The following is a 24,826-nucleotide window of genomic DNA, read 5'->3' as shown; positions in this document are numbered from 1 at the left end:
CTGGAGATATAGATTTTCAAAACAGAATGCATGAGTATGGTAGAAAAACTTCATAGAAAGGTAAGAAATAAGTTTCTTGACAAACACTAACTAATCTTCCAATTCCCTCCCCAGAGACCATCTTGTATATCCCTCCAGACACAGCCAGCTTCATGGACATGGGATCTGTGCAGTTCCATTAAGGACCCATACTTAAGAGAGACCTGAACTTGGTCTAATGCTCTGCTGTTGCCATCTTGAAGTTCCTTATCTTGAATAAGGGACCCCCCCTGCACTGGTCCCCCAAATTAGTAGTAGGTTTTATTTCCAGCTATATTCCATGCATAGTTAAACATGTGATATACACATATACCCCTCTTTCCATCTCCTTTTCTTTTAGCATTTGGTGATTCTAAAATAATGTGTGTGGATGAGATCTCCCAGGGAGAAGATACAAAAGTTATTAGTGCAATTTACCAAATACTTCTGCTTCTTCTGTTTCTGGGTGAGATTGCATTTCCTGATTCCCTGGGACCAAGTTCCTGGGGCCACGTGACTAGTTTTGACCAGTGAGTTAGGGGCAAAATCGAATGCATCGTTTCTAGATCAGAGCATTTAAATGCCACTCTAAGACCTGCCAGATTTCTCATTCAAGAGTTCCAGATAGTGGCTATTCCATTAGTTTTGTTTTCTGAGTGACTACGATGAGCAGAGCCTCCCAGGTGACCCATGGTGAATATTTATTGTGGATGAGAAATAAAACGACATCGTTTTTAAGCCATGGGATTTGGGAGGGCTGTTTGTTATTGCAACATAACCTGTCATGACTGATAAAAATATAAAAAATGCTGAGGCAGAATTTGCTGGAACTGACACATAAAAGGAGAAGAGTCATAGAAAGATACGACAAAGAACATAGAGGCAAAGACAAAAAACTAGGAGAAAGGGCCCAAGGGAGTCATGAAGATCAAGGGAATAAATTGCTCAAGAGGTAGAGAGTGGTACATGGTGTTGGTCCAAAAGGCCAGGTGAAATAAGGAACAAAACATATCACTAAATATGGCAACTGATAACTTATCAGTAAGCTTATTAAGAACAGTACCCATGAGGGGCGCCTGGGTGGCTCAGTCGGTTAAGCGGCCGACTTTGGCTCAGTTCATGATCTCACGGTCTGTGAGTTCTAGCCCCACATCGGGCTCTGTGCTGACAGCTCAGAGCCTGAAGCCTGTTTCAGATTCTGTGTCTCCCTCTCTCTGACCCTCCCCTGTTCATGCTCTGTCTCTCCCTGTCTCAAAAATAAATAAAACGTTAAAAAAAATTAAAAAAAAAAAAAAAGAACAGTACCCATGAAGTGGTGGTGGGAGAAATAGCAGACAGAGGGCTGAGGAAGCGGAGAAGGAAGAGCATGAGATATCATTGTCTGAGTTCAGCAGAAAGACCAGGATCCCTGCCACGAGCACTTTTGAGAAGGGTCGAGAAAATTTGCATTCAATCTCACCTTTCTCCCACTCTCCAGTCTCCTGAACTGAGAGTCAGGAGGTAATGTAGCCCCTGGTGCAGCTCACATGAGTAAGAAAATAAAATTTAGCTCAGACTGGAAAAGTAAAAATTGGCTTGGCCGCTTAGCAATCTGGAAGAGCAGTAATGAGTAAAGTCAGCTGCAAAAATAACACCAAACAGTATTTCACTGTACCTGTAAAGTGATAATACCACCACCCCCAATCTTTTTTGTTTTAAAGATAAACTTTCATTTTACTGTGGGGGATAAGTTTAGGAATCCCCCAGGCTTACATCAATGGGTTAACAAGGCATAAAGAAATACAAAGTCATAACATGCTCACACCCAAGTTTGGGTAAACCAGATTGGCACCCCAAGAATAGGGCACCCCAAGAAAAGGGAGGCGCAAAGGTGCCAGAAATAGGGAGGTGCAAAGGCACCCCAAAATAGAGAGGGAGAGGCAAAGGTCTGAAATAGAAACGGTGCAAAGGTGCCCAATATATAGGTATATGAAATAAACAAGATTAGATGTTCAGGGTGGAAGCACCCCAATTTAGTACTATAGCAGAAAAGCTGCTTTCACAGGAGAATAGGACCAGGTTAGGTAAATTGGTGAATTGGACTATGGACAACTGTGCTGCAGGCAAAGCAGCCCAGAGTGGAGATGGTTAACAAAAGAAAAGGTGCCTTATTAACCCTGAGGTTATTCCCCCATCTGTCTCATCCCCTAGGCTGGCTAAGGTAAACAGAGGTGCTGCCTCACGTCTGAGGTAAACAACCTTCCTCCCGACTGCCTGATGCCCGGATTTTGTGTTATATTGACCCAAACCCCAAACACTGTATATCTTCAAAACCCCCCTTTTCCCTCACGTCCCCAAGTTAATGTTCTTAGTTTCTTTATCTCTTTGTACATGCCCATCACGTTTGTAAACCTTCTGGCATGAATGGATACAGGGCAAGGACCCTTAATCAGGGCTTTTGTCTTTTCTCGTACATTAGCCATCTCTCGCTTTAATCCTCATCTGCTTTTTTGCTGGCCAAAAGAAAACTTTAGACTTAGAATCTACGACATTTTACAACAGTTTTAAGTTTGCAGAAAAATCACAAAGATAGTACACAGCTTTTCCATATATCCTATACCCAGTTTCCTTGATTATTAACATCCTACATTAGTATGGTACATTTTTATAATTAATCAATATTGATATATCAATATTAACTAAAGTTCATATTTTATTCACATTTCTTTAGTTTTTAAATGGTGTTCCTTTTCTGTTTTAGGATCCTATCTAGGTTATCACATTACATTTAGTTGTCATGTCTCCTTAGCCTCCTCTTGGTTGTGCCAATTTATTAGGGTTTTCATTGTTTTTGATGACCTTGAGAGTTTTGAAGGGTATGTTAGGTGTATTGTAGCACCCCCACTCCCATTTTTTTGAGGGATTGTTGCTTTCTTACTGAGAAATATCATCCTCTAAAATAATAAACTATCAGAAAATTTGCTATTGGGAATTGCATCAATAAGAACGAAATACTCCACTTTTGCCTGGAGGATCTAAATCACAACCTTGCCAAAGAGAAGCAGCCTCAAATTGCATCTCAGGTACAAAGCTTCGGATAAAGGGTTTCTAGACACAACATTCAACATCCATCTTAGCTTTATTGCTTCCAAGGAAGCAGGGCCCTGGGTCCACTTTGCAATCCAGATCTAAAGATGACCGTTGTATACAAACCTGCTTTGCTCTGAGTCTATCAAAATCTGTTTTCATTTAAACTTAATCTAAACCCCACCATTCCCCATAATCCTATGATAGCTCTGTCCCTTTAATGATGCCCCTAGATCCTCTGGCATGAGCTTTTTCTCATGGAATGAGTCAGTAAACCTAGTTTTGTTGAATGGTAAGTTTGTTTCTGATGGTCTTAGGCTGACTGGCCTACATCACACGTGTAACTCAGGGGGCACAGAAGAGGGCAGAGAGTGGATCTAGAGGGGCACGCAGGAAATATCCAGTATAGAAATAAATCCCTCTTCCCCTCCCAGCCCCAGCAGATCTGATGCCCCCCTCCCACCCACCACCCCCATCTACAGACCAGAGTGCTGTGGAGGATGTGTGAGAGGGAGGAGAGGAAGATCTTCATTCACCCAGTGTTCACAGACATCTGGGGTTGAACAAAGGGTTGTAGAAATGAATTAGTCAGTCTCTGAGTGGGCCTTGAGACAGTAGAAAGATCTAGGCCCCTTTATTAAGTCACAATGGAAACACTGGGTCTCCTGACATTTGAAAGGCTGCCCCTTTCCCCTAACTGAAATGAGTCCAAAAAAGTCAAAGAAAAAAGGGGATAAGGCAGAATTCTAAAAATGCCCTTCCTTTGAACACCATCTTTGTGCAGGCATCTGGGGGAGGCCGGCCGGGGCAGGGTTATCTGCCAGCCAGGCCTGTAGGACTTCGCTTCTCTTGTTTATCCCCAGCCACATCTGGGGCAGCTGCCAGGACCCGCCCCCACTCTGCCGTCATTGGAGGAACTCAAACTTAAAGGCTCCTGCTAAGAATCAGGATGTTTCATTTTCCTCTTACTGGTGGGCTTGCTGTGGCTGGTCTGGGAAGGCTGAGCCCTGGTCCAGACCCTTGTGGACAGTGAGTCTCTCGCCATGGCAGCCTGCTGCAGCTGGAATGATGTTTTCCAGTATGAGACAAACAAAGTCACCCGGATCCAGAGCATGAATTATGGCACCATTAAGTGGATCTTCCACATGATCGTCTTTTCCTACGTTAGGTAAGTGGGGTGCGGGGATGACCCCGGATGTCTGCAGGGGTTGACAGCACAAGAAACCTCAAGGTGCAGCTTCTGGTGCACAGCCTGAATTCCACGTGGTTTTAAATCTGAGACTTTTTTCTGATAGCAAGCTGGGGCTGGAGGTGGGAGTGGGTGTTGGGGTGGGAGAGGCAGGTGGTTGGAGGGGGGTGTGTGGGAAACAGTGCCAGGCTGCTGCAGAAAGAAGCCACAAGAGGCAAAGCCATACTCAGGGTTCTACCCCAGGCCTGCCAGGGTGAGCTGGGCAAGGCATGCCCGGGAAAAGTGGGAAACAGGGCAACACCCTGGATTCCTAGGGAGGAAACAAGGATTTGGGGCACGCCTGGTGATAATGCTGGCATCTGTCTGAGTCATCACTGCTTAGGGGAGGAATAGGACCAGACTCGTCAATGTAACCAGGTCCTCTCCAGTGGCAGAAAGGCCCCCCTTGCTCATTTTTGGTTTTGGTTTTGTTTTTTAAGTTTACTGAGATATAATTCACACACTATACAACTCTCTCGTTTGAAGTGTACAATTTAGCAGTTTTCAGTATACTCAGAGTTCTGCAACCATCACCACAATCCATTTCAGATTTTCATCACCTCCAAAAGCAACTCCACATCCCTTAGCCATCACTCTGAACCCTTCTGCTCACCTGTAGCTCTTGTGACCCACTGATCTACCCTCTGTCTCTAGGATTTGCCTGTTCTGCACATTTCATATAAATGGAATCAGGCAGTATGAGGTCCTTTGTGTCTGGCTTCTTTCACTCTGAATTATGTTTTCTTTTTGTTTGTTTAAGTTTATTTATTTATTTTGACAGAGACAGCACGAGCGGGGGGAGGGGCAGAGAGAGAACCCCAAACAGGCTCTGCATTGCCAGCACAGAGCCTGATGTGGGGCTGGAACTCCCAAATGGTGAGATTATGACCTAAGCCAAAATCAAGAGTCAGGTGCTTAACTGACTGAGCCACCCAGGTGCCCTTGCATCATGTTTTCAAGGTGTATTCATGTTGGAAAATGTATCTCTATTTCATTCCTTTTCATGGCCAAGTAATATTCCATTGTATGGATAGACTGTTTTCTTTTCTTTTGGTGGACATTTGGGTTGTTTCCAGTTTGGGGCTATTATGAATAATGGTGCTATGAATACCAGTGTACATGTGTTTGCATGAACATGTTTTCAGTTTTCTGGTGTACCTACTAGTGAAACTGAAAGATCATTTAATAACTCTACTTTCGACCTTTTGAGGAACCACCCACCTGTTTTCAAAGCGGCTGCACCATTTCATGTTCCCACCAGCAGTGTGTGTCCCATTCCTCCACATCCTCAACAAACACTTGTTCTTGTCTGTTTTTTGGATCATGGGCATCCTAGTGAGCTGTGAGTGGTTCTCACTGTGGTTTTGATTCAGGGTTACCTAAAGGCTAATGCCCCATTGCTCTTTGTGATGATAATAATGAAAAATTGCATCTCTATAGGCAGGCAGTGTAGTTTACTGGCTAAGGGTTAGAGCAATTATTTTATAATCCTGGGTAAATTTCCTTGGCCAGGTCACTTAACCTCTCTGAACCTCCCTTTCTGCATCTGCTCATAGAGTTATCATAATTAAACAAGAAAAGGCATGACAAGTGCTTATCGATGTCTGGCACAGGGTAAGAGCTCCACAAATAGCAGCTATTTAAAAAAAATAATCTTTTTGACTTAAAAATAGAATTATCACAGGGGCACCTGTGAGGCTCAATCAGTTAAGCATCTGACTCTTGATTTCCACTCAGGTCATGATCTCACAGTTCATGAGTTCCAGCCCCACATTGAGCTTCAAAGCCTGCTTGGGGTTCTCTCTCTCTCTGCCCCTCCCTTGATCATGTAATCTCTCTCTCTCAAAATAAATAAATAAACTTAAAAAATAGAATTACCACAAGATCCAATAATTCCACTACTGGGTGTTTACCCAAAGGAAATGAAAATTCTAACTTGAAAAGATATATGCACTCTTATGTTTATAGCAGCATTATTTACAGTAGCCAAGATATGGAAGCAACCCAAGTGTCCATTGATAGATGAGTGGATAAAGAAGATGTGGTATATATATACAATGGACTATTACACAGCCATAAAATGAATGAAAGCTTGCCATTTGCAATGGACAGAGCTAGAGAGTATAATGCTAAGAGAAATAAATCAGTCAAGACAAATACCATATGATTTCATTCATATGTGTAATTTAAGAAACAAAAAAAATAAACAAATAAAGAAAAAGGGGATGCAAACAAACAGACTTAAATATAGACAACAAACTGGTGGTTGCCAGAGGGGAGGCGGGTGGGAGGGATGGGTGAAATAGATAAAGGAGATTGAGTACACTTATCCTGATGAATACTGGGAAAGGTATAGAATTGTCGAATCATATTGTACACCCGAAATGAATACAATACTATGTTAATTATACTTGATTAAAACAAGAGTCTATTTTCATATACATTCTCTCCTTTGACTACCAAAGTAACCATGCCCATGCCTGGGATTTGAGGTCTGGAACTGTGGATTCAATAATCCTTCACTTCAGGGTCCATAGGTGGCTCAGTCGATTAAGCATCCAACTTCGGCTCAGGTCATAATCTCATGGTTCGTGAGCCCACATCGGGCTGTTAGTGCAGAGCCTGCTTTGGATCCTCTGTCCCCCTTCTCTCTCCACCCCCTCCCCTACTCATGCTTGCTTGCTCTCTTTTCTCTCTCAAAATAAATAAACATTAAAAAGTTTTTTAAAAAAATCCTTCGCCTCTTTAAACCTTGGTTTCCTCATCTGTAAAATGAGGACAAAGTTTGTCATAAGAATTAAATGAGTTACTAAATACAAAGTTGCTTGAGAAATACCTGGTGTATGGCAACCCCTTACCCAAGTATTAATTCTTATTAATATTATTAGGACTATCATGATTTGATTCATATGTTTATTATGCAACAAATACTGAATAATAAACACATATAGTACATTCTAAAATAAGGCTCATTACTTAAGCCACGTATCATAGAACTGATGATGAAGGGCAGAGTTAGTAAATGCTCCTTTATGCACCAACAGGTAGATCGTGTGTCACAATTCCATGTAACAGGTGACGTGATTTCCTGGTATTCCTGGCACACAATTTCTTAAAAGCAAATTATTGTATACATAAGAACAGATTGCTATGAGAATGCCTTATAATGATAAATATTTTTCTCTCATATGGGGGAATCTTACCTTACATGCATTTAAGTCCCTCAGATTCAGTTACACATGTTCCATGGGAGCCTGGAGAGACAGCACAGTTTAAACAGTACGATGACTCAGTGATTGGGTGCCCCAGACTAAGCATGAGGGGGGTACTTGAGTTGGGGATCCTTCAGTCAGTCTCTGTTCCCTCACACTTCTCACAGAGTGACCGCCTTGCACCCTGTCTGTGAATCTCAGTCCATACTCCCCACCCAACATGTCCCCGAAAATAAGCCACATCTTTCACCTTCCCCTGGAGCAAAACTGGAAAAACAGTAACTTGTTCCAGAGTCAGAGGAAAAAGGGACTCTGATGGACTTGTTGGAAGGTAGAAGATCTGTTTGCTATGCTTTGTGGACAAGTCAAAGGTTTAACCAAAGGCAATTAAAAAAAATTTTTTTTAATGTTTATTTATTTGTGTGAGAGAGAGAGACAGAGTGCAAGCAGGGGAGGGGGAGAGAGAGAGAGGGAGACACAGAGTCCGAAGCAGGCTCCAGGCTCTGAGCTGTCAACACAGAGCCCGATGCAGGGCTTGAACTCACAAACTGTGAGATCATGACCTGAGCCGCAGTCAGACACTCAACCAACTGAGTCATCCAGGTGCCCCTAACCAAAGGCAATTTTGACAGGATATGATTTTTACCTTGAGCACTGACTTTAGAAGGTAACCCCTATGTAAAATGCTACTCCATTTTTTTATATTTTAAAATATAAAATTAAAGAAAAAATATTGCCAGCTTTGTTTTTTTACTCTATGTTAATGGAATACCTATTTATATCCCACTGAATGGAGTCCCATGGACAACAGCTTAGGAAATCCTGCCTTAAGTTTTACTGTCAGGCCTCAATTTGACCATTTACATCAAATGGGACTGGTATGAACCACAGGGGGAAATCCTGACAGGCTCACGTAATACTCAAGACATACAGCAGCAGGTCGTGGGGTCTAGCTGTGGAGTTCTAGGTTCAGAGTCTGCCCTTACTAGGGTTGAAAAGGCAAAGAGCCAGGATAATGAAGTAAGATGGGGCTTCAGTTATTGAGACTGGGGTACAAGGCAGGGGCTGTCAATAAAAGAAATAAGACTGGTTAGCTTCTCTTAGTCCCTCAAAACCAAGTTCAGATTGGAATCAAAGGCAGGGGCTGCAGCTACAGGCAGGGTCAAATGGCCCCAGCTTCTGGGTTGCAGGAGTGTGTAGACAGGATGCTGAGTAGGCCTGTGTTAGTCAGAATTGTTTGGATAATAAGTGACAGAGACCTAACTCAGGTAAGCCACCACATCACACAGTGGAAGAGATGGGACTGCTCTCAGACATGGATGGTTCTAAAAGCTCAAACTATGTCATCAGGCCTGGCTTTCTCATCGTGACTCCATTTGGCTTTGTTCTTGAATAGGCTCTCTATGTAGCAAGATGCCATATTCACATCCTCAGCAACTCCAGAGGGGCAAGCAAGTCTTTCCTGATAGCTCTGGCATGAAAGTCCCAGGAAAGTCTCTGATTGGTAGGGCTTCAGTTACATATCCACCCCTGAACCTAGCCTTGCGGCTAGAGGCATGGTGTCACCTGATTGGCCAATCCTGAGTCATGTGCTCATTCCTGTGGCAGGAAGTAGGGAGAGAGTGGCAGGGCTGAATGAGAGTGGCAGGGCTGAATAAACCACATCCAGTGACTTTACCTTAGGAAAGAAGAATACTGTTCCCAGAAGAAATGGGAAAAGAAAGGGGGGGATGGGGCAAAGAAAAAAATAAACATTCATTACAAGGTTTTTCCAAAAGCCAGAAATTTCAGAGACTTCTGAAGTCTACTGCTTTATCCCTGGCTTGTCTCAGCCCCGCGCCTGGACTGTGGAGACTCTGCCCCAGGTTATTGCCACGGCAGGGACCTCGGGATTCTCGACAGAAATTTCCTCTGAGAATCAGCTCCTAGAATTCCACAGGATTTTCTAACCCATGATTCTGGCATGGGAAGAATGGGATAATGATGATTATACTCCCAGGAAAACTGATACCAAAAAACCTGAATGACAATAAAAATAACTTCCTTACACTGCTGGCTTTATTTGTATCATCTCATGACATGCAGGTATTCTTTTCATTATTGCACAGATAAGGAAAGGGAAGCTATGAAAGATGGAGTTAATTTCTGAAAGATCATCCAGGTAGAGAGTGGGTTTCAAAAGGGATTCAAATCCAAAACCAATGCAATGCTCTTAACCCAGAAACCACACTACTGAAGTGTTTACCTGGCAGAGTGCAAAAGCCCAAGTACTAGGCCTCCTGAATCCTTGGCCAAGCATTCTTTATTCTTCACCTTGATTCGTCTTTCTGGGTTGGCCTGGGCGAGTGCAGGACAAGGAGGGAGGCTGGGATAAGGATCCCATTAGCTTGTCCTTTTCCATTACTCATTCATTCCGGCAAATAAATTTTAGACTATCTACTATGAGTTGGGCACTGTCTGTTGCTCTAGAGATTATAACAGTGAGTGAAACGAAGTGCCTACAACTCATGGGGCTATATGCCAGTGGAGGAGAAAGATATGATACCAAAAAACAAAACAGACATAATAAAATGTCTGATGGTGATAAATCTATGAAGAGTAATAAAGCAGAGAAGAGGACAGACAACGAAGATGGGCAAATGTGAGCATGTGTGTGATAGAGGCATTTAGGTTAGATCTGCACAAAGAGAGGGACAAACCATGACGTATCTAGAAGAGTGTTTCTGGTGGGAGGGTACAGTAAGTCCAAAGGCCCTGAGGTAGAGATTTGATAGGGTGTTCAAGGAAAAGCAAGGGGGTCAGGTGGCTGGAGCAGAGTGAACAAGTTAGTGAACCGAGAAGTGGTGCGTGGACTGGCGAGGTAACATGGATGGGGTTGGAAGGGCAGATCATTCAGGGCCTTGGAGGCCACTCTGAGTTCTTTGGATTTTATTCTGAGTGAGTTGAGAAGCCATGGGAGGATTTTAAGCAGAGAAGTAAAAGAGATTTGCATTTTCTCGGGAAGATTTCCCTCTTCCCTGGAGACTAGTCCTCTCAGAAGCTTCTCCAGTGATACAGAAGACTAGAGAAGATAGAGAGAAAAACAGGAAAACAGACTCCATTCGAACTGCTTCTTCTCCCTCACCCAGTCAACCTCTACTTAGGCTAACAGAGAGCGCAATATTGTCCTGCACAGCCTCGGGCTGTCTGTCACCATGGAGACGGTGCTGTTGTGCTAGTTTGTGGCTGTTAAAATGTAGCTCCTGGCTGGCCGCCTGTTACATGGGAGGGTTGCCACACACCTTTGAGGCTGGGCCTGTTCCAACTGAGTGGAAGGGAGTCTACCATAGAGTTGGGAGGAGACACCGGGGGCAGGGGAGGGGCAGGTTCAGCCCATGCACAGCCCCTCTGGCCCCTGCCACTTGAGGGCAACAGAAACAGGAAGAGATTTGCCACATTCTCATCCCACTCTGGACCCCGCTGTGTGATGTGATAGAGAAGGGGGGGTCTAGAGAAGACCCACTTCAGGAGGAAACAGCTCTAGGAGGAGGAGAATCCAGCCACCTGATCCACATATCTGAAAGCAAAAAAAAAAAAAAAAAAAAAAAAAGAGGAACAGCCAGAAGGACCTGGTGAAAGCCAGAACCTGGTGAAAGAGGAGGGAGGAGCAGGGGCTGAGCGCAGAGAGATTTGGAATTTGTTTCTCAGGGCCCTGGGAAGCCACTAAAAACTTTTACAGAGGGGAGTGAAACCATTTGATGCCTGTGTCTAAAAGTGCTCTCAGGCCTCTGTGCAGAAGGTAGACTGTAGAGGGCAGGAGTGACAAGGGGAGGGCAGTGAGAAAGCCACCAGAGTCACCCAGATGAGAGAGATGGCGACCTGGATGAGAACGGGGCGGCGCAGGTGGACCAAAGTGGGCAAAGCGGGGATACGTTTTGGAGGCAGAACTGACAGATTGCTAGGAGGTGGAAGATGACTCTGGGTTCTCTGGTGGCCGATGACGCCTTGTACTGACAGAAGGAAGACCAAGGAGGCAAGCTTGCCAACTAAGCATTGGTAATGATGTTGAGCAAGCAAACAACTACTACCATCTATTGGCATCCCTCCATTAATGTCTAAACTAAAACATTAAAAGAGCTGGAAGCACACAGTCTACAAAAAAAAAAAAAAGTGCTTTCAAATGAATAAATTTAGCTTTATGAAGGCCCTGCCTCGTTGTCCTGTTTTTCTCATTTTGCCCTAGAGGCCAAGGCTTCTCTGTGGACCAGCTGTCACACACCCACGGGCTTCTGGAGACCAACACTCCAGCCCAGGCCCCCACCCAGGGCAAGCACCTCCCACCCCTCCTGGGTTTTTAGCATAGCACTGAAAAGAGAAAGGACCTGAATATATGGATTACTCACAGAGCAGCATGCGTCAACTGGCCAACACACAAGATGCCAAGAAGAGGAGGCAAAGGTGGGACTGGAGAAGCCAGCAAGGATCATGTTATGAACAGCCTTGAACTTCATCCTGAGGATATGGAGAAAGCATGAAGAGTCTTCCCCACCCTGCCACCAACATTTCATTATGAAAAATTTCAGCCATTTGGATTGCCTTTTATAAACCGTATTTCCTCTCAAACTCAGCAGGGTGGATTCTGTTTAGAACCAGATACCCTGCCCAATATAATACTAACATCTCCTTATTACAGAAGAAGAAACAATGACCCAGAAAGGTTAAGTAACTTACACATGATCATGTAGCTGGTAAGTGGTAGAGCTAATATCGAACCCAAGCTTCTCACTCCAGAGTGCAAGCTTTTACTAAATAATGGAGGAATGGAGGAGACAGGAGCACAAATGGAGACAGTGAGACCAGTCAGGAGGCTACAGGGCAGTCCAGGTGAGAGCAGATGGTGACCTGGACTGAGGAGGTGACAGGGGCAGAGGACAGAAGTAAATGAATAACATGAGGAGGATAAAACAACAGGATTTGACAATTGAATGGTTGAGGGGTAATGAGGGAAAGGATGCTAAGGAATGTTTCTGGATTGGGCAACTGATGGGTGGTGGGACAAATTGTTGGGATAGGAAACATTGGGGTGGGGGGAGCCCATTTGGGGCAGAAGATGAGTTCAGAATTGGAGGCACAGAGTTTGACATATCTATGGGACTTACAAATGTAGACACTTAGTGCGTAGATGGATATGTGAATTTGGAACTAGAGATGGAGATCTATGTATCACCAGCATATAGATGGTAACTAGAACCATGGAAGTAGCTACAACTGACCAGTAAGAGAAGATGAAAATGAGAAGGCAAGAGGGCTTAGAACAGACCCCTGGAGAATGCTGACCTTTAAGTGATGGGGAGCACAGAAGCCCCCAAAGGATTCTCAGAGGGGGTGGCCATGGAGATCCAAAAAAGTCAGGAGAAGGTGGATTCCAGGAAGCTAAGGGAAGAAGGGGAAGGAGTGCATGGTCATCAGTGTCAAATGCTGCTGAGAGTTTTAAGAAGATCAGATCTGTAGTATGTCTATCAGATTTAGCGAGGATGACGTTGCTGTTTACTTGGCAAGAGAGGCATTAGAGAAGTGGTGGAGTGGGAGCCAGACTGGAGTGGGCAGGGGAGTGAATGGAGATGCGGAAATGGATGTGGTGACTCACTCTTTCAAGGGACTTGGCTACAAAGGAGAAGAGAGGCATCGAGTGGTGGTGGGAGAAGAATGTGGGGTCATGAGAGGATTTATTTTTAAGATGGGAAATGATGTTGAGTGCAGATGGAGAGGAGGCCAGAGAAAGGGAGATGATGAGATAAATGAAAATCATCATCACCATCATCATCACTGTCACCAACTAACAACCACAAAGAGAGCTTGTTCTTTTCTGGGACTAACTGTTAGACATTTCTTCCTTACTTTGAGTCCAAATCAGTCTCCCTGTAATTTTCCCCGTTAGTTAGAGTTCTGTGATCTCTGTTGTAGTTGACACTCTTCAAATGGCTGCACCCTGCTATTGTATTTTTCCTTTACTTTAAAGGAATAACGCCAGTCCCTCTGGCCATGTGCCCTCAACACGGTACCCAGATATTTTACTATCTCAGCCAATCCACACAACCACGCTCTTGTTTTGTCAAAGCCCTCTTAAAAGTGGTCTGTGCACTCTGGCTTTGCTGGTGGAAGCATGAAATGGTTCAACTTTTTGTGGTTTGGCAAAATGAATCGAAATATAAAATGTATGCATCCTTTAACCCAGAAATTTATCTTAAGGTGTGAAATTTATCTTTGGTGTGAAAAGATTCTTTTGCAAGTACATGCCTGGCAGTGTGAGAGAGGAAGATGGAGAGGCAACAAAGCACAGTGCTTAAGAGAACAGACTGAGCCTCAGTGGTGAAAGACTGCATGCTTATCCTTCCAAGATCACGAATAAGACAAGGATGTCTGTTTTCACTGCTGCTATTCAACATTGTACTGCAAGTTCTAGCCAGAGCAGTTAGGCAAGAAAAAGAAATAAAAGGCGTCCAAATTGGAAAGGAAGAAGTAAAAAACCACACTCAGATAATACGATCCTATATATGGAGAATCCAAAAGAAATCACAAAAAGCTATTACAGTTAATAAACCAATTCAGTGAAGTTTCGAGGTACAAGATCAACATGTAAAAATCAGTTGTGTTTCTATACACCAGAAAGGAGAAACTCAAAAAGAAAATTAAGAAAATAATTGCATTTATAATATCATCCAAAAGAGCATAAGCTGTGGGGCCAGGGTTGCTACACACGTGTCTTAGTCTGTTGGGGCCACTATAACCACAGATGGAGTAGCGGCTTATAAATGACAGAAACTTCTCCCGGTCTCTGGTGAGAATGCATTTCCTGGTTCATAGACAGCCATCGTTTTGCTGTGCCTTCACACGGTGGAAGGAGCAAGAAGCTTCTGGAAACTTTTTTTTTAAATTAAAAAAAAAAAGTTTATTTCTGAGAGAGACAGAGCGTGAGCAAGGGAGGGGTAGAGACAGAAGGAGACACTGAATCTGAAGCAGGCCTCAGGCTCTGAGCTGTCAGCACAGAGCCCAATGCGGGGCTTGAACTCACAAGCCGTGAGATCATGACCTGAGCTGAAGTTGGACACTTAACCAGACTGAGACACCCAGGTGCCCCTGGAAACTCTTTTATAAGGGCGTTAGTCCCTTCAGCTTTCATGACGTAATTACTTCCCAAAGGCCCCACCTCCTAATGCCATCTCATTAGGGGTTAGGTTTCAACATTTGAATTTTATGGGCAGGTCACAAACATTCAGTTTATAGCACTATGTGAACTTAGGCTCACTTTATCTGTTCCGCAGTTTGCTCAGATATAAGGTGGGATAAATTCTAGTACCTTCCTTACAGGGTGGTTTCGAGGGAGGTGAGGGTTGAAAGAGTTAATACATATTGTTTATATATACTTAAAAGAATGTTTGGCACATAGAACTCTATCAGGGTTACCAAAACAAACAAACGAACAAAAAAACTTACAATTGGAAAAACTGACCAAAACTTCCAGTTACATACCAACCAGTAAGAGACAGGGGGCAAATTATCACAACTCACTTAGGTTGGACTACATGGAATTGCTGATATTCTATTCCTTTGGGCTACCAAATGAGCAGTTTCATATGTTCCAAACTAAACACCAGAATGTTCTGTAACTATTAAAAGTGATTCCATATCACAGGTCTCTCTTTACCATACATATATCACTATTGTTGTAGAAGGATTTAGTAATAGGGGCACCTGGGTGGCTCATTCTGGTAAGCATCTGACTCTCAATCTCGGCCTAGGTCATGATCTCACAGTTTGTGAGTTTGAGCCCTACATGGGGATCACTGCTGTCAGCCTGCCAGCACAGAGCCCGCTTCAGATCCTCTGTCCCTCCCTCTCTGCCCCTCCCCTGCTTGCAATCTCTCAATAAATAAATAAATATTTTTTTTTAAAAAAGAAAGATTTAATAATATATTATTAGTAAAAATAGGAAGTTCCATGGAGCATGCAGAGTGTGGTCATGTTTGTGAGTCAAGATGTGGGCATAAACAGATACCTGGAAGATACTCTCACTTTCAACAGCAATAACTTCTGGGAGGGAGAATGTTGGGAACGTTTCATATCCTTTGTGCACTTCTGTGAAATTTACACTTTTACAACAACTAAGGCGGTTTTCTTGAAAAATGTGGCTCATAAAACCTGAACAGAGGCTGCTATCGCTTGCTGCCTATTGAGGCCACAGGTCACTTTACCACGACCCTAAGGGTGAAATATTCTGCTTTTCTCACCAAAGCTTAAGACAACACTAGTTGTTTGTTTTGTTTTCTTCTGGATGATATAACACAATGTTGGCTCCTATGGGCTTAGGGTTATCTAACATTTTGGGGCTTCTAACATAAACTTCTGCCAATTTGTGTGGTCTATGGTTTGTACTGGCATAACTGAGTTTTTAGTTCAAGGTCAGGATTTTACATGTATCCATTCTTTTCCCTCTAATTGATAAACATTAACTAGTAGATTAAGATTCACTCTTTGTTCTCTGTGCAGTTGAATGTGTAGACAGCATTGTGTCCTGGAGCAGGAGTTCTTTGGATGAGAGAGAGCATTCGGGAAGCATGAAAAGGAAATGCTGGCTAATGGAGAAGAAATGCAATGGCCAAAGGGAATTAAGAGGAAAGATGATGTCTTAGTCAAGCTGTGAGTTATAAGGAACTGAAACCCCTCCGCTCTAGCTCAAGGAAAGGTGGGGTAGGGTGGAAAGGGTTGCAGCTCTTATAAAGCTACAACAGGCCAACTATGTCGCGGTCGGCTGAATAATGGCCTGCAAAAGATCTCCACGTCCCAATCCCTGGGACCTGTGAATCTGTTACCTTATGTGGCAAAAGGAACTTCGCAGGTGTGATGGAGTTCAAGGCCTTGAGATGGGGAGATTATCCTTGACTATCTGAGTGGCTCTGATGTAATCACAAGAGTCCTCGAAAGAGGAAAAGGAGAGGCTCAAAGTGAGAAAAAGGAGACATGACAACAAGAGCTGAGGTTGGAGTGACATAGCTACAAGCCCAGGAATGCCAAGGCAGCTTGTAGAAGCTGGAAGAGCTGAAAGAGATTCTCTCGTGGAGCCTTCAAAAGGAACCAGCCCTGTGTCGCCTTGATTTTAGCCCTGTAAGGCCAATCTTAGGCATCTGATCCCCAGAACTAAGAGAAAAAAATTGTATTGTTTCAAGACACTAAGTTTGTGATAATTTGTTACAGCAGCAATGGGAAGCTAATACAATCAGTACTTAATTTGCCTTGGGGGTGGATGTTCTCCTCTGCTTTCTTCTCAGTTCATCTCTTGCTGTCCTTGGCCCCTTGCTGACCTCCCCCCACTGCTGAGTGGGCCAGGGATGGAAATAATCAGATTCTTCTCTTGGGATTTTAAATATAAGAAGTAGAGACACAGAGGACATAGTGCCCAGGGCCCATGGTTCCTTTAGGGGCCTAGAGAATGTCTGTTGGCCGTGGGGTAGGGGTCAGTTACCCGACTTTGAGGGCAGTTCATTTTCAAATCCCACCCTTTCGCTGTGTGAGCACAGTGAGGGAGAGCCAGGCTTTGCCGGGAGGCGTTTGCAGCCTGTGGTCCTCTGAGGACTCTCTCACCACCTGAGCATGGGCCAGGGCCCCCTGAGGTGCCAGTATGAGAAAGCCATTCACAGTCAGAGCATGTGGGTCCTCTCTGTAGTGGGCACCTTGGTCTACACCTGGTGAGTCGGTGCTGTGTGCAAGCCTCAGGCTCCACAGCTGAGCTATCCTCTGTCCTTCTCTCCTCCCCACCCCTCCACAGCCCCCTCTGCGGCTAGACCTGCCCTGCTGGTGAGTGCCTAACTCCCTCAGATCAGTCCCCTTCCATCTCCCCAGACTCCTCAGCTTTCTGCCCCAACATTTCTTTCTCCGGTCCTACCAAGCACCACCAAAACCCAGCCCTTTCCTGCCGGTGTGCTAGAGGGTCCGATGGGTTTGCCATCTCCAACATGCACAGAATTGCAGCTTCTTCAAGCTGCAAGTTCACAGGGATCAGGGAGCCAGGCAGCCCTCCCCTTGTTCAAGGACTACACCCATGGCAAGAGGTGACATGGCTTGTCTGAGTCATTAGGGATGGTCGTTAGGGCAGGATACCACCAACTCTTTCTTCTCCTCTTTTTTCCTTTGCTGCAAATCTGAAGCATTTTAATTCTTAAAATGGTATGTTCGTTATCATACAAAGATAAATTTTCTGACTTATGAAAGGGTTGGATTCCATTATGGCTGATTTATGATATGTTGTGAATTCTGGAATGAATATGACAGATTTGAATCGAGCTTCCAAATGGTGGGCCAAATGGACCCAGTGTTATTCTGTGGGAATGTCGCCATATCCAACAGGGAACACTGCACAGACCATGTACATATTGCAATGCTAGGCTGAGATACATTGTTGAACAAGTATTATATTTGTCTATGGAGTTATATGGAATGGCCCTTTCTTATATATGCTGATTGGACCTCAAATCTGGATCTCTAGCCCCAATGTCCTTCTTGATGAGCTTTTTTAAATGAATGGTATATAAATACTAAAACATGTTGAGAATAATATAATAAACACCCATGTACCACCATCCAATTTAAATAACACATTACTGGGGCATCTGGGTGGCTCAAGTTAGTTGAGCAGCTGACTCTTGACTTCAGCCCCAGGTCATGATCTCATGTTTCATGGGTTCTAGTCCAAGTCAGGCTCTGCGATGACAGTGTGGTCCCTGCTTGGGATTCTCTCTCTCCCTCTCTGTCTGCTCTTCCTGCGCATGCTCACTCTCTGTCTCTCTCAAAGTAAATAAATAAGAACTTCTTTAAAAATTATAAAAAAAGAAATAAAATATTACTAATCCAGTTTTAGCTCCCTGTAAACCCAGCCTGGATCCCATCCTCTTTCCTCTCCCCTTATAAACACCATCCTGAACTTGGTGTTTGTCATTCTATGTTTTTATAGTTCTACAACATTTGTGTATATCTACAAAAATATTTTCCTTTTTTTATTGAGGTGAGATAAAATAACCATTTTAAGGTGATGAAGCCAGTGGCATTTAATAACACACCATATTGTGTTTACACAACCTAGGTCCCAAACATTTTCACCACTCTAGAAGAAAACCACACGCATTTGAAGTCACCCCTGCTCCCCACCCCCTTGCACTCATCAATCTACTCTCTGTCTCTATGGATTTACCTATTCTGGATTGTTTCATATAAATAGAATCATACGATATGTGACCTTTTGTATCTACCTTCTTTTATAAAGCATGTTTTCAAGGTTCTTCCACAATATAGCATGTCTCAGTGCTTCATTCCTTTTTTTTTTTTTTTTTTTTTTGAGAGGGAAGAAATGCATGTGCAGTCATGTAAGGGACAGAGGGAGAAGGAATCTTAAGCAGGCTCCATGCCCCGCACAGAGCTAGATGCAAGGCTCAATCTCATGACCATGAAATCAGAGCTGAGCCAAAATTAAGAGTCAGATGCTTAACTGACTGAGCCACCCAGGTGCCCCTCATTCCTTTTTATGGCTGAATAGTACTTCATTGTATGGGTAGACCATGCTTTGTTTATCCATTCATCTACTGATGAACATGTGAGCTATTTCCATCTTTTGTCTTTTATGAATAGTGCTGCTATGGGCATGCGTAGACAGGCATTTGAGTGTAAAATGTTGTTTTGGATTTCTTTAAATTTTGTATTCATACTGTGGCATGTTTTGTTTTCTCAATATTATATTATTTCCATATTGATATGAGTAGCTCTCCATTTATTCTCACTAGAGCATCCTATTGTATGAATCCAACCATTCATTTACCCATTAAATATTTAAGGACATTTAGGGTATTTTATTTTCCCTCGTACAAATGATGCTGCCATAAACAGTCTTGTACCTAACTCTTTGGGCACATGTATGAGGATTTCTCTAGGGAGTGTACAAAAGCATGGAATTGCCGGGTCCTGGGAGATGCACTTCCTCGAATGCACTACATATTCCCAAATGTTAGTTGTCTTTTCAATAGTCTCCCAGGGTTCTCAACCCTGGCTGTGCATTAGAATCACCCAGCAAACTTTAAAAATATATATAAGTACCTGGATAACTCCCCCAGACCTACTGAAGCAGAATTTCCAGGGATGGAACTGGGGAGCAGCAATTTTGAAAGCTCTCTGGGGATTATACTACCCAGCCAAGGCTAGGAACAGCAGCGACCAGCGAGTCATGGCCCACTCTGTCTTTGGTTTCATAAGGCCAGGTCATAGAAGGCAGCCACTGGCTTACACTTCCTAAATAATTTGGATATTAGGTGCTGGCCAGAGGGAAGAGACCAAATAAACACATGCTGAATGAATAAACAAAGCATTTAAAATAAAGTCGGAATTATTCAGGGCAATGGGAGACAGGAAAAACAAACGGTGGTGGAATCTACCATTTTGAATTCTTCTTCTTCTTCTTCTTCTTCTTCTTCTTCTTCTTCTTCTTCTCCTTCTTCTTTTGAGAGAGAGGGAGAAGGAGAGAGAGAGAATCTTAAGCAGGCTCCACACCCAGCACAAAGGCTGACATGGGGCTCGATTTCACAACTGTAAGATCACGACCTGAGCCTCAATCAAGAGTTGGATGCTCAACTGACTGAGCCATGCAGGCGCCCCTACCATTGTTGTTAATTCCACTTTCTCCTTCTCTTCCTCACACTTATAATAATTTAAATTGATATTCTAAAGAAGGGATTAACAGGTAATGAACTGACCAAAGGCAGGAAACCAGAGTCAGAGCCAAATCATGCATGAACACGTGTAGCACAGGGTTAAGAGGTCTGGCTCTGGGCTAGAAGGTAGACCAGTTGAGGACCTCAGTATTGCCACTGACGATCTGTGTTATCTTGGGCTCATTCCTTTACCTCTCCGAGCCCATTCTCTCATCTACAAAAGGGATGATTATAGTAACTATCTCCTATCACTGTGAAGATTAAACAGATGATGCATATGGAGCACTTGGCATGTACTAATTGCTCAATAAAGGGCAGTTACTATTATCAATATTATTTATAAACCAGGTGGGTGTTTCTGGAAAACAGGTGGCTGACCTGCTGGGTACTTCCTTAGGTGTTGATGTGTTGCTTCGCCCCAGGACAAAGCAAGTGGACCAATCTGGAGCTGGATTTTGTTATTTAAGAAGCTGTCCTATAAATTAGAGTCTGTATTAGGCAGTATTGGAGGTTGACATCAGGGGCAGTAGTTTCCAGATAGTGAGTGCTCAGTGTGCACTCAGCATATGATGCTGAGGAGTTTGCACACGTATCTCATTTCATCCTCACAACAACCCCTAAAGTAGGTATGACTATTCTTCCCACTTCACAGATAAGGAAAATGAGTCACAGAGAAGTCAAGTAGCTTGCCCAAAGTCACCCAGCAAAGCTAGGATTTGAATGGAGGCAGCCTTCAGAACCTGCCCCCCAGTGCCCTCCCCGCACTGTGCCTCCCTTGAGAAAACCACTGATGCTTTTCTGTGTCTGCCACTTAGCTTTGCTTTGGTGAGTGACAAGCTGTACCAGCGGAAAGAGCCTGTTATCAGTTCTGTGCACACCAAGGTAAAAGGGATAGCAGAGGTGAAAGAGGAGATTTTGGAGAACGGGATGAAGAAGGTGGTGTCCAGTGTCTTTGACACGGCGGATTACACCTTCCCTTTGCAGGTGAGCACTTGCCAACCACCCCCTCCCAGGACTCCTCCCTGGGCACTGTCCCCAGGGCCTTGCCTCCCTTCCTTGGGACCCAGAGCCTCACTGCAGAAAAATGCTGGCCCTATTTTAAAAAGCTCTGTGAAAATCCCAACTGAGAAAACCTAAAAATTGCAAAATTGGGTCAGATCCAGCAGCTCAAAGACGATTCTTTGCTTTATCAAGTCCTACAGGGTTTCTCAGAATAGCAGCGTGTCCTGGTGGTGCATTTAAAGCACGATTTGATTCACTCACGCTTGATTTATGCACAGCTTTTTGGAAGCAGGGCCATCAAGTCAGCAAGGTCTGTCTAGATTCAGAAGGACAAAGAACTTCCTGCCTGGACAGGACTAGCCCTTTTATGTGGTTTGTGTGGCATTTTATCAACAAAAATGTCTCCAGGAAAACATTTTCTCAAATACATTTTTGCACAAAGGAAGGATATAGATGACAAAGAAAGGAAGGGTGTGCATCACAGAGAAAGACTATGTGACTGTCTATATTTGCAAGAAGATAAATAAAAGCAGAACAGTCAAAAAGGAGAAATCAAAGTAGGAATGAGAAAACCAAAGAACAGATGGGGGTGGGGGTGCCTGAGGGACAAAAGGGCACTTTTGCAGCCTCTGGGAGCTGGGGTGCTCAGCAAAACCATGAAACCCAAGTCACTGTCTGTCGGTTTCTAACAGTGGGTCAGTAAGATCTCCAGCTATTACCCGGGTTGCGGGATGCCGTCTGCCCTTTAATTAAAATCCTGGATAATCTGAACAGCATTCTGATGAAGCCAACACTGCACCCCTCTCACCCCGCCCCGGGTTCTCTTAAGTTTCGATGTAATGGGATTTTACTGCGTCCAAAAAATGACAAGGCTGCTTTTGAGGCTGGAACGGAAAATGAATACTCAGTCAGTTAGAATGTCCCTTTGCTTTCCCTCGGCTCAGTGGGGTGGCTCATCAGCTTTGATATTAAGCCCTCGAGCGCAGTCCACGTTGCTCCCAGACCTGATTTGCTCCCAGACCTGATTTCCAGAGTGTGGTTTAGAAAGGTGGAAGGTTCGCCCCCAGGCACTAGGCAGGCTAGATTATTCTGATTAAGTAGTTCTGCCCTCCAACGTCTGGCATTTGCCTACTCTCTCCTTTCTCTACAGGGAAACTCCTTCTTCGTGATGACAAACTTCCTCAAGACAGAAGGCCAACAGCAGGGGTTATGTCCTGAGGTAAGGAGGGGACCAGAGTGGTTGGCAGGTAATAAGAGTCGCTGGAGGGGGCACAGGTCAGAGGAAGATAATGAACTGCTGATGCTATCCTCCACCCCCCACCCTAAGGTCAGGCTCTGGTTCCCCTAAGACTGGCCGTTAAACCTCCTCCCCAGAAAAGCGGAAGTCAAATGTGCATAAACCAGTCATCTCATTTCTTTTTCTTCTTCTGTCCTCAGGCCTAAGACGGGGCTGACCTCATTTTCTGAGGCCAGGGGAAAGTGCTGGCTGGCACCCCTTACTTCCCATTTCCTGCTGAGCCTTTGAGCTTGTCTCTTGGCCCAGTTCTGCAGCCACAGAGGTGCTTAGACCAGGCCCCCTCCCCCCTACCCCAAGGGCCTTCCCTGAAAGTGGTACCTGGTTACATCTACCTTTTGGATCTTTATTTATTTTTATGTTTTGTTGACATATAACTCATATACCATAAAGTCCACCATTTTAAAGTGTAGAAATGAGTGGTTTTTAGTATTTTCACAATGTTGTACAACCATAACACTACCTAATTCTGGAACATTTTCCAAATGTTCCCCAAAATAAGTCCTGTACCCGTCAGCTGTCATGCCCCACTCCCCACTTCCCTCAGCCTTTGGCAACCACTGATCCACTTTCTGTCTCTGTGGATTTGTCTGTTCTGGGTATTTCATATCATTGAGATCGCACAGTATGTGGCCTTTTGGGTCTGGTTTCGTTCACTGAGCATCATGTTTTTGAGGTTCATCCATATTGTAGCGGGTGTGTTTCTTTCCTTTTTATGACTGAGTCATAGTCCATTGTATGAATACACTACACTGTATTTGTCCACGTATCAGCTCATGAATACTTGGGTTGTTTCTACTTTTTGGCTGCTGTGAACATTTGTGTATAAGTTTTTGGTGCAGGCACAGGCACCTGCATTTCTGTATCTTAGAGACCCGCGTTGCTTACTCCCCACTATCCCATCCTTCTCCCTGCAGTTTCCCACCCGCAGGACACTCTGTTCCTCTGACTTGGGCTGTAAAAAGGGACGGGTGGACCCGCAGAGCAAAGGTATGTTATGTTTCTTCTCTGGGATCCTGGGGGTTGGGGGTGGTCTGGTATCTTGGTGACATTCACAAATGCCCTAAAGTTCAAATCTTTGGACTCTGGCTCTCAGATGCCTTCTTCCACCCTCACCAGGCCCTGGGGGAGCCTGTGTCTGCCCCCATGCCTCTGCTCTGTCCCCAGAGGACTAGGAATGTGATCTAATTCCCCAGGGAGGGCAGCTCCTGAAAACCTCCAGAATTAGCATCTTCAGGGTTCTCACTGACAGGAAAACTGAATGGCCCATAGTACCTTCTGTGTATGCTGAACTTTCCCCTTTGAATTTCCCTGAAGGTTGAGGAATATGAATTGTACCCTCAGGGCACCTGGGGACCGGTACCACCATTAACTGTCAGAATTTCTCTATCTCTTACTTGAACTTAAAGAGGCACATGACAGTTAAAAAATGACCACAAAAAAGAACATATCTTTATATGTTATAACATATACACATACACAAAAAAGGCCTATGGATGTCACACTCTGTTCCTTTAGATGTATATGTCTGTCTGAGTTGGTATAGAGATCATTCAGACATTACTTACTATTTAACTTTCCCCCTCGGAATCTGCGAGTGGCTCTGATGCTCCAGAAAGATGTGCCGTGCTCATTCTGTGGCTTATGCACATCCCTGGTCCGGGCTGTACACCCCTAAGTGGCTCAGATGCCCACTTAAAAGCCAGGTTCTAGTCCATTCATGCCAGGCGAGAGAACATGCCCTGTTCGGCTCCTTTCTCAGCATCTTTTCTGGCAAAGAAACCAAAAGAGCCAACAGCTATCCATGGTCTCTCTGTGTTCTCTCCAGATCTTTTTTTAAAAAAGCTTACCGTCCGATGTGTTCTCTGCTTAGGTTTCCTTATGTAAGTTTGTGGTTCAAATGAGGTTTTGTGGAAGTTAAAACTGCTTGGGCTGAAAAGCATAAATAAATAGTCTCTTGCTTGGGTTGAGTTCAAGATATGCCTACAGTTTTCACACTTGTGCTTTTTTGGCCCCTTGGCCCCACCCCACCCCACCCCACCCAGGGATCCAGACCGGAAGGTGTGTAGAGTATAAAGGGAAGCTAAAGACCTGTGAAGTCTCCGCCTGGTGTCCCATCGAGGCAGCGAAAGAGCCCCCCCGGTGAGCTGCAAGGTTGGGAGAGATGTGGTGGCCCTGACCAGTGATCAGATAAAAAGTCTTGAAAAGTCCTGGGTCCTACTGACTTGGTGACCCTCTGTCCCAGGCACACCAGTGGTCTCTGTGGGGCGCATGCTAA

The 24,826-nt window shown here is 44.2% G+C and overlaps 2 protein-coding genes across 9 annotated transcripts in view; one reads left to right on the top strand and one right to left on the bottom strand.

The window, feature by feature from the left end:
* Window positions 1-24,826, bottom strand: part of IFT81 (intraflagellar transport 81) — a 192,456-nt gene that overhangs the window by 117,864 nt on the left and 49,766 nt on the right. The gene's annotated exons all lie outside the window — the stretch shown is intronic.
* The window catches only part of P2RX7 (purinergic receptor P2X 7), a 47,738-nt gene continuing 26,488 nt past the window's right edge, over window positions 3,577-24,826 (top strand). Inside the window, exons 1-5 of one of the 2 annotated variants that reach the window (XM_043557550.1) lie at window positions 3,577-4,252; window positions 21,068-21,236; window positions 22,405-22,473; window positions 23,466-23,538; window positions 24,594-24,690. In XM_043557550.1, coding sequence (XP_043413485.1) covers window positions 4,128-4,252; window positions 21,068-21,236; window positions 22,405-22,473; window positions 23,466-23,538; window positions 24,594-24,690 — 533 coding nt within the window. In that variant the 5' untranslated portion in view covers window positions 3,577-4,127. The remainder of the gene's footprint in view (window positions 4,253-21,067; window positions 21,237-22,404; window positions 22,474-23,465; window positions 23,539-24,593; window positions 24,691-24,826) is intronic. The other variant, XM_043557551.1, reaches the window with a different exon arrangement.

Source organism: Prionailurus bengalensis, chromosome D3 (assembly GCF_016509475.1).
Source record: "Prionailurus bengalensis isolate Pbe53 chromosome D3, Fcat_Pben_1.1_paternal_pri, whole genome shotgun sequence".
In the NCBI taxonomy this organism is placed as follows: domain Eukaryota; kingdom Metazoa; phylum Chordata; class Mammalia; order Carnivora; family Felidae; genus Prionailurus; species Prionailurus bengalensis.
This window is presented reverse-complemented; position numbering and strand designations above follow the sequence as displayed.